Source organism: Giraffa tippelskirchi, chromosome 14 (assembly GCF_054371585.1).
Source record: "Giraffa tippelskirchi isolate mGirTip1 chromosome 14, T2T-mGirTip1v1.2.pri, whole genome shotgun sequence".
In the NCBI taxonomy this organism is placed as follows: Eukaryota; Metazoa; Chordata; class Mammalia; order Artiodactyla; family Giraffidae; genus Giraffa; species Giraffa tippelskirchi.
The window spans coordinates 47,125,267-47,137,746 of NC_137288.1; the positions used below are offsets into that span (position 1 = coordinate 47,125,267).

Genomic DNA, 12,480 nt, shown 5'->3' on the forward strand with positions numbered 1-12,480 from the left:
CAAGCTCTTCTGAATTCTCCTGCTTCCCACCTGTTTTCAAATATATAGAAAATAATTTTTTTTTACTGTGGCAAAAAGATTTATCCTCCACTTAAAAATCTCTGTGAGTGTGTTTGTGTGTGTTTGCCCTCAGCTAAGGTACTCAGAAGCAACTTGACATTTATAATTTCCTTTTCAAACCTAGTTAACAAAAGCAGGCATTTTCCAGCAGTCTCAATTTTCTAAATTCCTTATTGCTTCTTGTAATTCTAACCAAATGTGATGTTTGAGAGGGATGTTATTTACCACAGACTACTAAAATATTTGCTCCTTACCTTTTTACATTTTCTGGAAAAAATTTTTTCCTTCTTGGCTTATTCTCTTAGGAGATGACCTTCTCCTAAGGTGATCAGGAGAAATTCTAACTTTGAATTTTTAAAATGAGGTTTCTCATTGCTGACACGGCAGATGGTGTTCTGGTTTCTAAGGTTGAAAACGTGCTGGTAGTGTGCTAAATGTATAATAAAAGTCCTCCTGTGAGAATGTGACTCACTGAGCCATAGAAAGAGTTCAGGTAGCTCAGACCCCACCATCCCAAGCAGGGTTATCTCTGCCCTGAGGGAATTTCTCTTCATAAATGAGTGGCCAGCTTCCAGGCCACTGATGATATCACAGATTTAACAGAATCGGGCAAACATGCACATCAATTTACCCTTGACCTGGGAGGAACAAGGTCAGAGTACTTTGAGGACATACTTACACACGAATTTGAAGTAATATTTAAAGTACTCCTGTGATATTTATTACTGTAAACAAAAGGATGGAAGTGCCCTACAAATGTTTAGATTAAGCCAGAGGAAAAAGCAGAGTGAATCTAAGACTGGATCTAGGTAGGGCCCTCCTTGAAAGCTCCATCTTACCTGATTGTCGAATCCGTTGAAGAGTTTGCTGTACCAGGACTTCCGACCTTGGGACGATGATGATGAAGTCCACTTTGCTGAAGTGGCCAAGGTCCAGGCTCTGGCTGCCGCTGTCCGCGATGGCACACACCTGGGACAAGAGTTTTCTGGCAGCTGTGAGCTGCGGCTGATAAATCTGGAAGGTTTCATTCCCTGAATCTAACATGTGAGAAAATCATAAGAACACGGTTAATTCACTTCTGTGATGGCCTCTATGAATCCATACAGGGACAAGTAATACACCTAGTGTAAAGTGATGCCCTGTCACCAAGAACCTTCACTTCCTACCCTCTCTCTCTATTGACTTTTAGCAAATCGCCCACTTTCCCTGACAACTTAGCTGAAAGGATGTGCTCAAGAGTGAATGTGGCCATTTCACAAAGGTAGTATTGTAAAATCGATTGTCTCACAAAAGTGCGAGCTCAGCACCCTTCCCTAGCCCAGAAACAAGGCTGACAGACCACATCCTTGCAGCTGGAGCCAGGACTCATCTCTGGAAAGGGGACAAGCTTCCTGGTTTCTTTAGGACTGTCAGCACAGGTCAGGTGCCTGAGCCCAGACCCAGAACAGAGGCAATGCCATAACCATAATCTTGCTGAGCTCCTTTGAGCTTTTCTGGATGGCGCTGCAGTAAACACTGTCTCTCCAGTAAGTCGATTGCAACACGGTTTGAAATTCTCCTCCCCATGACACTAACTTCACCTTTCTTTCCACTTAACTCCACTTTGCCAGTGCGTGTGACCTGGCAGGTCTGGGTGCCCATGGTCAACTCTGGTGCTGACGCCTGTACTATCTGAAGAGACCTGATTCATGACACATTCAGCTGGCTCCTCAACAGGTGACATATTAGAAAAACATTGCCCAGATACTTTAAACATGCCAGTAGCTTTTTATTACAAGTTACGACTAAGTGATCAATCTTTTATACGTGCGTGTGTTCACACACAAACGAGAGATAGGGTTAGTCAGCTAAACACCTGAGCAGGAAACATTAAATGCTTCTTGAAAGGACTACTTTTTATCAGGAACATATGTGGAAATCTGAGCAGCACACACAAGGGCCCAATTAACCTGTGCTAATGAATGTTTTCTAAAACCAAGCTGCAACACAGCCAAGGCAAAGACAGTGGTCACGGGACCACCAGCCACCAGGGAACCCTGACAGTGAGTGGGTCTCCTTACTGGCTGAGACAACCCACTAGAAAAGCCCCACACTTCAACTTTTAAGAACAGCCCACAGAGTTTTTGACCAACAAAGGTAATCAATCAAAATAAAAAATCCGTCTTTGGATACTTAGGCTGTTATATTTTTCATTTCACAGGTTAGACAGCTGGGGATTAAAAGAGGAGGCATAATGTTGTAGAATTGAACTTAGCAAATTTTGAAGTTGGAGGAAAGCTAAAAGTATGTTTAAGCAGTGTTTCTTTTTCATCATTAAAATCTCTTATTTATTTATTATATATTTTAGGCAATGTTTCTTAAACAGGGAATCAAGGGTGTGAATGTGGGAATCTGTAAGTATTCTGAGAATTTTAAAATTCTAACTTGGTTGACATAATACATTTTAGATCATGTGGATGATTATTTTACTGCCATATAACATCCAGGAGTCAAAAATCTTTATTGCCTTCAAATTCATTTCTGTGCCTGGGGTGATGCCAAGCCATGCTCCTTTTCCTATTGCGGTCATCCTAATGCCTGAAGGATGCATTCCCACCAAGTATTAATAGAAGCCAAAAAGCTGTCAGCAGCTGCTCATATGGATCTGTTTCATATCCATCCTTCTGTTCTTTGTTCTGTCCTTTTTGACACTGTCCCTATCAAATAGGGACTTGGGGAAGGAATCTGAACCTAACAGAATCCAACCTAGAGATCCAACTCCTCACCCTGGTCCCACTGTCCCCCTTGGCATCCTGCAAGTCCGCTGTAGGGCACATGATGTGTCAGGGTTTCTGCTCCAGCTTCCAGGAAGGCCTCACTAACCCTGAGATTGTGTGCTTGTTAAGTCGCTTCAGTCGTGTCTGACTCTTTGTGACTCTATGGACCATAGCCCTCCAGGCTCCTTTGTCCATGGATTCTCCAGAGAAGAATACTGAAGTGGGTTGCCATGTCCTCCTCCAGGGAATCTTCCCAACCCAGGGATCAAACCTGAACCTCTTATGTCTCCTGCATTGGCAGGCAAGTTCTTTACCACTAGCACCATCAGGGAAGCCCTGAGATTATATGTGTTTTACATATTGGAAGGTAAGCGCAGGGAGTGGAGAGCCAGGGGCCCAGGTCAGACTTCTGTCCAGATTCTTTCAGGCAGTTCTCTAAAGCTCTATGTGAGCACCAAGAGCTGTGGGCCCAGCTGTGGAGCTAAGGAAGGTACACCAAGGACCCCAGAATCTGGTGAGGGAGAAAAAAAGAGAGGAGTACTGTTTAAAATAAAATCTTTGACCTAATTCTAGGTGACATTTACTAAGAACAAAGGCATCAGGCCACAGGGTAAGGGAGAAAGAAATGGCAACCCGCTCCACTATTCTTGCATGGGAAACCCATGGACAGAGGAGCCTGGTGGGCTCCAGTTCATGGGGTTGCAAAGAGTCGGACATGACTGAGCATGCAGGCATGCACAGGGTAAGGCGTATTTAACTTGAGCCAGACCTCTCAAGGAGATAATGAGGAAAGGCCTGTCACAGTCCATGACTGAAAGACAAGACCTCAGAACCCTCAGCTTCTACGTCCGTCCTGAGAACGGGGTTCCTTCCTTTTGGCCTGAGGTGACATTACCCAGGTTCTGCGTGGGGATCATAGCAGCGGCCTCCTGAGGCGACACGTATTCGTTAAGGTCTCCATTGAAAGGGGTCACCACACTATCTCCTCGTCTCTGTTGCATTTTGTCTAGCAGCTTGTCTAGGTCATCACCTGTTACAAAATGAAGCGGAGATGAGGAAGTCACCAGGAAGGACGTGTTTGTATCAGACGTTGGGCAGCTAGGCTGGGTTTCAGCCGATATCTGCTGGCCATCCCACTTCTCACATCAGAATTCACACTCAGTCACCCCCGTACCAGGATCCCCATAGCCACAGCTACCCTTGTTTGTATCATGGTTACAGGTTGCAGGCTCTCACATACTATTGATAATTCTCTCTCGGTCCCTGTCATACCCAGAGCAGGCAGGATGGGATCATTGCATCTCCATTTAACATATTAGAAAACTGAGGTCTGGGAAGGCCTGGTGTTGCCCAAGGTCACATGACAAAGCAGTGGCTGAGCTGAGGCCTCCCATCCTAGTGCCCGGACCCCTCTGCTGTGTCAGGAACAAAATGCTTAGCAGAAACCATTCCAAATGAGGGAACATAAGTTGTCGAGCTTAAGCTCCACTCTCAGCTCATTGACAGGCTAAGATTTAGATCCAGAAAATCACGCAGCTGGGGACCCAGCAGCGTTGCTGAATCCGACAGCCACTCACCTAACGATGTGGTTTTGAAATGCGATGCCAGGAAACTGACCTTTCCCGTGATGAGTTCATAACTAATTTCTTTCAAAAACTCACTTGTGGTGAGCATGCTCTCTGCCAGAGCCCTGGACTGGTGCTGACCTGCAGAACAGAGGGAGAGACGACGTGCCAGTGGACAAATGCTCACCGGGACATGATTTATAATAAAACAGTCAGAACTGAAAATGCAACCAGAGTCTGTGCCTAGAGGGAGTTGGATAAGGAAAGTCTGGTGCATCCAAAGGTAATGCTGGTGATTACCCAGCATTTGAAAGGATGATTCCAAAACTTCATTTGAAATGAAGTTCCAAATACAAAGTTAGGTGATTAAGGGAAAAAAATAACATCCCTTATGTGCATGGCAACCCACTCCAGTATTCATGCCTGGAGAATCCTGTGGACTGAGGAGCCTGGCACACAGGCATGCATGTTTGTAACTGGGAAAACATGCCATGGATGTGTTTAAAGACTAAGGGAGGGATGTGAAAAACCTTTAAAAAATTGTGTGCATGGCTATTATGAATATCAGTCTTAAAAAATGTAAACTTATGTTATTTTTTTAACAAATGAAAATTAGAAAAAGTGAATGTGTTATACTTTCTGATGAAGCTTGTTGACAGATACATACATCACAGAGAGATAGGCAGGTGGGTTTTGTCAAAGCAAGGAGGCTTGGCCCTTTTGTTAGGAAGATGTGAAAGCCATTCACAGAGAGGAGAAAAGCAAAATTTAGTCCAAATGGCAACTCAGGATGGCATCTGATAGAAAATCAGCACCAGAAACAGAAACACATTTTGTAATGTACCAACTTTCTGAAGCTTTTCTTTACGGTCAATGTTACAGCATTAAATACCCTCTCCAGCAAAGAGGTGAATTTATGAGTTAAGTTCCTGGCAGATACGATGAACTGGCTTAGGCCACCTGTGGCAGTGGCTTTATCACATGCTAGAGTGGTAACATTTCCAAAACCTTTTAAGGACAGAAGCGACATGAGACAAGGGTATCTGTTACCAGGATGTGCTTTGAAATAATGCTCCCACCACCAGCTGACAGGGACGCTAGCCAAACTACAGGCTACAAAAAATCTGATCTGAGGAGCAAAGGAAAAGTTAAAATTAGGAGGAGGAACCCAAGCTGAGGCCCTTGATCAGAGATTAATTGCATGGATTCCTGAAACACTCAGTAAGTAGTTTTCAAATGGACAGATGATTGAATGAATAGATTTTAAAAATTACTCACCTAATACGACCACGCAAAACTCATTTCCTCTGATTTTCGAAGCACAAATGGTTACCACATAATCCGGTAGTTTTTGATAGTGCCTCATTTCACTGAGAGTCCTCAAAGTCTCTGAAATGCCCTCTGCCAAAGAGTTCTGGGTCACAATCACATGAACCAAGTCTTGAGACACGCTGGCAATTAGTCTGGCCAGCCAGGGGAGTTGTCCTGGAGACACTGGTGTGCACTGAGCACCCATCTGCAGGGCTCTCTCTCTCAGAGTAAATTCCTGCATAGCTTTCAGCATAATTTGTTCAAATTCTTCCCTGAGAGGTATCTGATCAGGACCTAAATTGAAGAGAATTATAGCTAGAATTTTTTTTTTTTTTAGATCACAGCTAGAAAAGAGAGACACGCACACACACACACACAAATACACCAGTATGCTGTCTATTCCAGCTGGCAAGTAAGCTCTTTTTCCTGTAGTGGCCTTAAGTATAGTGCATCTACTAATCACTTTTGATTGTGAAACTACCTTCTCTCTTCTCTGTCTGCCTCAGTATATATTTTTACAATGCAGACTTCTGTTCCTGTTATCTTTAAAAAAAGATATGCTCAGAGAGTATCAATTCTACTGTATGCCTTGGGAGACAGTCCCTGAAGGTGGTAATTTTTAAAATAATATCAGAAATATTATTATATAATATTGTTGTTGTTCAGTTGCTATGTTGTGTTCGACTCTTTGCAACCCCATAGATTGCAGGACACTGAAGGTAGTGTTTTTGTTGACATATTAAACTTGGCATTATGGAAATAGTTAATGACTAATGAAGCAAGAAGCTAACCCACTAGTGTGTATAATCAGCTTCAGGCTTCACGCAGTTCTCATTTTATTCATAAATACTTTAGAAAAACATTTTCATGTATAGCTTCTGTACCAAATTTTGAGAATACTGTCCGCAAGGAAAATTAAGTTATTTTTCACTCCCAATTTATATTTAGGCAGTTTCACGCTTTCCCCAGATAGAGAATACTCTCATCAGTGAGTTATTTCCCAGAGTTCTAGGGTAAAGATGGCCTTTGGCCCTCCTCTCTGACTGTGGTTATGGCTAAGCTTTCATGGTTGATCCGTCCACCCTGGAATTAGGGGGATTTTGTTTCTCTTTAGAAACTCAACCAGGCTTTAGGACAAAATAAACAAGTCAATGTCTGGCATCCAAGTGACATAAATGAATTCTTACACGTAAGTTTAAGTTGAAACTGGCAGGACTATGTTCACTACTGTTACCCCAAACCCCTTCTTTGGCTGTGCAGAACTGAGCTTTGAAACTCAGGCTTCTAAAATAGATCTAGAACCCCTCAGTGTCTGTGATCTGAGATCAAGCAATTGCCTTGGAATCCAGAGTCAAAAGCCCCTTGCAGAAGAATACAGGGACGAGGGACCTGACTTCTGTATGGGAAGGAGGCACCTGAATGAATCAGAAATCTCTCCTTCATTTAACAGGGATTTAAGTGGCCTCCCTGACCCTGCCCGTCACCTCTGGGAAAGTAAGAAAGTGAAAGTTTAGTAATGTTTAGGACAAGCAAAATTAAATAAAATGTTATAGGTTTCTTCTTTTTAAATATGTTTTAAAAATAAACAATTCTGGATAACCACAAGTACACCTATTGTCTAGCACAGGGAACTCTGCTCAATGTTATATGACAGCCTGGATGGGAGCGGAGTTTGGATGCATGTGTTATGTATGACCGAGTCCCTTTGCTGTCCAACATGTGATTGTGCTGTGAAACTATCACAACATTGTTAATCGGCTATACCCCAATACAAAATAAAAAGCTAACAAAAAACAATTTTAATTTGAAAAAAACCCAGTTTTTTCCAGGATTGGCTGGAGCCAGAGGGAAGTAACAGAGTGAAGTCCTCACAGATTTTTCTCTTCTGTATATAGAAAGAGGGCAAAGAATCGGCGATGCTTACACTGGCGTTATGTTTCCATGCCTTCCCCAATCCTTTATTAGGGGAGACCTTTCTTTATCACCTGGGAGCCACCAAAGTTTCTGGTCTTCATTTAACTTTATCAAACTAGCACCATGGTTCACAGGCATTAAGTACACACTTAGTAGTGAGCTCAAAGTGCATAGAATTGTATTGACTCTATGAGGAGAAGGGAAGGTGGTCGTCTGTTTAAAGATTTCTCCCATCAGAACAAACCACAGCTCAAAAAGCAAGTGGCTCTGCCTGCCTCCAGGTGCCTCCTGCTCCTCATAGGCCACCTGAAGAGGCTGGTGAACAGGTATGTCGTAGGACCCACTTCAAACCACGATGGAGTTAACATGTTCTATTAGGGGGCAGCATTAATCCCAAACACAAAGACATTCTGGGAAAATAAAATCTCAAACACGTTCATGGCATTATTGGTTGCCTTAAAATTCACTTCTATAGAGTTTTGATTGAATTACTGTTAGGAATTGAGAAATGGAGAAAAAAGTATTAAAGTTTAAATGAAGTAAGAGACTTTTTTTAGAATAAATTGCCTTGTTTCCAATCACCTCCCATTGTTTCTTCATCCTTAGCCTTTACAGCTAAATTACAGGAGCCTTTTCTCCACTTGATTATGGTCATTTTTCTCCCTTCAAGTACTGATCTCCAGTTACTCAGCCCAGACAACAGGGCTGAAGGCTTTTCAGCGAGAGCTCCATAATAGGAAAGAACAAGGTTCCAACTGACTCAGGGTCCTCCAAGACTCTGGATTTGCTGATTTCATCATCTACTTCAAAAGACTTTCAGATTGTGAAATAATTGAGACTTATTTTTTTAAAAGTGACTGTAGTGGAAGGATCCATTCTTTCTGAAAAATCTTGCTTTTCTTCGTTACCTTCAGGTAACTGAGCCATCTGAGCATTAGCCCTGTCCTCTTAGGAGTCTGGATTTATTTTTTTGGATGTCTATTTATAATCTATACAATATGTGAAAATATTCTTGCTGCCTTCTTTGAAACTTCTGAAGGCCAAAAAAAAAATTAAGGACTCCAGAAGAGTTAGTTGAGGAGAAGTGACATCTCAACGTTTAAAATTTACATTAAGAAAAAGAAACAGCTATTTATTTTGGACACTGATAAACTTAATTATTGCAAGTAAAACTCTGGAGAGAATTGATCCTGAAGGGCAGAGAAGAGTTTTGTCTAATAAAGAGTGTTCTATTTTTAAAGAAAAGAGCTTTTAGTAATTTAAGGGAAAATGTTTTGTTTTGACCATGTAGTTCATTTAATTAACTTGGACTTTGGCTACTTAAATTGTTACTGAGATTGAAAAAAATGCTATACTGATATGTTTGGTTTGCTATAACAGCATTACTTCATGCAGCCTTGTCTTACTGATCCTGGATGCATCTTAAAGCTGTTTTTTCATCCTGAAACATGGTTGAAAGTCAGTATGTATCAATTAAAATTATGATGTCAAATGTCAGACCCAGAAGATTTTTTATAATTTTACTACCTGGCTAATAAAAATGATTAGCAAGTCCCAGACTTATCATGAAAGTGGCTCATGAGATACCTGAAGCCTCACCAAATTTCAAAAGCCCATGTCAAGGCAGATCCTATGTCAAGGCATGCCTTTGGGTTCTCGGGTACTAAGAGTATAGCCAAGACTACAGGCTGATGCTCCAAGGGCTGAAGATGAAGTGTGTGTGTGTGTGTGTGTGTGTGTGTGTGTGTGTAACATTGTTTAGCCCCATGTCTTTTGATCATTTAACACCAAAGTACTTTAAAACATTAAAAAAAATTCAGAAGAGTACAGATAAAATTTTTAACGTGTAATTTTACACCTCAAACATTTTTCCTAAGTAAATCAGTGGTTTGAAGTCATGGAAAGAGTGTATAATTAGGCTGCATATTAGAAGGCCCACTGCAGTTTGCAAAATAAAGGACATTGCAATGTAAATGCTGTGGAGCCACTGCAGTATTGTCAGGGCACATGCATACAACCCACTATGGGGCTCAGGAGGAGATATCAAATAGAGGAAGTGAAGGGTTCATGACCTATGTATCCCTTTACCCTAAAGCCCAGAAGACCTTCCAGGGAGTTCCAAGATACTACCTCAAGGAAGGGAAGCAGTCTGGGACCACATCAAAGGGATGAAGCTAGAGATGAAAAAAAAAAAAGGGTGTAGGGACAGTGGATGAACAAGATAAAAAGGCCAAGTGGAAAATCGGAAAATAACTGTCTAAGGCAATGGCTACATTTGCATTCCAGAGAATGGGAGCTGCACTTTCAGAAAGGTGGCTTGGTCTGAGTCCCCAAGGGAGGTACCCATGGCACAGCTCTCGGACAGTCTGCCAACATCAGCTGCTTTGGAGACTTGAGACCAACATGGGACTGGACACTAGGTGGAGCAATTTATCTCTTCTAGAACCCGAAGAAGTAAAGCAACAGCAGAGGGAGGATAGGTCTGAGAAATGAGGAGAAACAAAGTAGGAAAGAGAAGGAAATGAATAGGAAAGAAATGGAGGAAAGGACAAGGAAACGTCATAGTGAGTGGGGTTGAAGAAAAAGAATGTTAGAAGCGAAAAAGGAGAAGGAAGACGTGTATAAAGGTGAGAAAGTGGGTAAGAAAGGAAAAAAGTATGTTACAAAACAATAAAAATAGTCACCATCAAACGATTATTGAAAATAGCTTACCCAGCCGCACGAGATACTGTATTGTCAGAAGAATCATGTTTTCCACACTCAGGAGTTGGCTGCCAGTCAACCCTAATTGTTCCAAATCCTTGTTTTCCAACTGTGGAATCTTGTAGCAGTTCACCAGCAGAGGACTGACAACAATGTCACCAACATTTCCATAGAAATAGGGTAAAGTGCCATGGCCTGCCCCAACAGAAGCAGGTCAGTAAAGTTCAACATTTCCTCCTGAGGTCCAACCAGGTATATTTGTTCAACTAGGATCAACGATGCCTACCAAAGTTCCCTGCCCTCTGAATGGGTACCAAACAAATTACTCAAATATATCAATCCTAGAGAATTCACTCGAATGCTCTAAATTCTTCCTTTTTATTAAATTAGATAAACAGGAAACAAAATACTCAAATTATATTATATAGGGACATGCTAATTAATATCTCTGCCATAGAGGATAGAGGATTGATGAGAGTTTGCAAAAACATCTCTGTATCCTTTGTAAACCTGCAGGAATAAAATATTTTCAGATAAAATTCCTGATCAGATAAGAAGTCAGGGAACAGACAGACTACCATAACATGCTTATTTCACTTCTTGAGGTTTTCTTTAAAAAAGTTTAAGCTAAACTCATAGATCAACAGCAATATGCTGCCAGTCACAAGTATTAATACTTGGAGGGTCTTACTCTTTTTGCTATCTTAGCTATTTTTGTTATGTTCTCTTCCTGAATGTCAATAAAAGTCTCAAATCATCTTAGAAGTAGATAGGACAAAATGTGTTGCAAATACACACTGTGTTGATGGTCTGGTGGAGAGAACAGTCCGTCCATGAGTCTTTCTAAAAGGCAGACGCCAAGGGGTCCTAGTTTTACTTATCCTTCCAAGGCTTAGCTGCGCTGTGCATGTAACTCGAATGCTCAGTAAGCACTTCCTGACTACATGGAATTTAAACAACTGGATTTCCCCCAGTGCCTGTAGGTCCAGGGGGCAGCCTGATAAAGAACAGAGCTCACAGCAAAACCATCCATGTCAGTAGGCTCAAGCCAACTGCAAGAAACAGATAACACCTCACAAAGACATACCATAAAGACCCACTGGGCTTAAACACCCTATCTGTTTAGTCCCTGGGGTAAAGTCAGCAGTCTTCTTCTGGCCTCAGCTTGCCCCCCACCAACGAGGGGACTCTTGATATGGGTATGAAAGGCACCTCCACTTATCGAGAGCTTAGAAAGGCTCTCACTCCTACATCTTCCCATGGTTGAGAACGGCAGCTCTGGGGCCTCTTCGCCAGCTCAGCTTGTTCCTTTTCTCTGCAGCCTGGCTCCCTTTGACTGAAATGAGCCCTCCCCAACTTTGTGTCTGCTCTCACCCACCCTTCACTTCCCCAGCTGAAAGGTGACTCTGAGAAGTCTTCTCAGACCCCTCCAAGCAGAGTTAAGCTCCCTCTCCGCTGAGCTCTTGGAGTTCTTGGCTGTGAATTCTAGATTCCTCCCACTAAACAGTGCTCTTTGTGGGCAGAAAGATTACCTTCTTCCTAACTTCTAGTCCCTTGTTTGGTATAGCTTGAAGGAGCTGACCAATAAAAGCTGAATTAATAGAGGCATCAATGAATACATTCACGAATACATGAATAAAGACACATTGAAATGGAGGAGTGCTTCTAGATTCCAGGGGACACAGACAACTTGGAATTCCTTTCCTTACCTATCAGGATAACTGGTCTAACTCCTGAGTTACTCAGCAAATTTTCAGGAACAATTACAGTTTCCCCTGCAGGAATGGGTCGAGGTTGTAAAATTCCAGTTAATGGGGTCTGTGGAACTGGGGTAGATAAAAGGGACTCTGGAAAAAAAAGTTGTTTGACAAGAAGGATTAGATAGGAAGGCTAAATGAAATACAGTTGAAATCAACACAGTGTGACTACCTTTAATATGCAAGTTTTATAGGTCTAATGGCTGTTTTATTAAAGATATTCATGCTTACTGTATAAAATAAGAAGTGAGAGGAACAAACAAATATATCAACCATTATCAAATCATCTGGAGATAGCTACTATTTAACATTTTGGCAGTTTTTCCTTTTAGTTGTTTTCCCATATACAGTATTTTGGATTCTGTTTTGTATTTTATGTCTTCCTGCCCTAGATTATCAAGGCATATCTAGTCA

The 12,480-nt window shown here is 41.8% G+C and overlaps 1 protein-coding gene across 1 annotated transcript in view; it reads right to left on the minus strand.

Annotated features, from left to right (window-relative positions):
- The window catches only part of GREB1L (GREB1 like retinoic acid receptor coactivator), a 186,854-nt gene that overhangs the window by 53,959 nt on the left and 120,415 nt on the right, over positions 1-12,480 (minus strand). The window contains exons 12-17 of the mRNA XM_081562755.1: positions 12,019-12,156; positions 10,319-10,504; positions 5,660-5,986; positions 4,394-4,522; positions 3,712-3,846; positions 900-1,097 (exon numbers count right to left, since the gene is read on the minus strand). Coding sequence (XP_081418881.1) covers positions 900-1,097; positions 3,712-3,846; positions 4,394-4,522; positions 5,660-5,986; positions 10,319-10,504; positions 12,019-12,156 — 1,113 coding nt within the window. The remainder of the gene's footprint in view (positions 1-899; positions 1,098-3,711; positions 3,847-4,393; positions 4,523-5,659; positions 5,987-10,318; positions 10,505-12,018; positions 12,157-12,480) is intronic.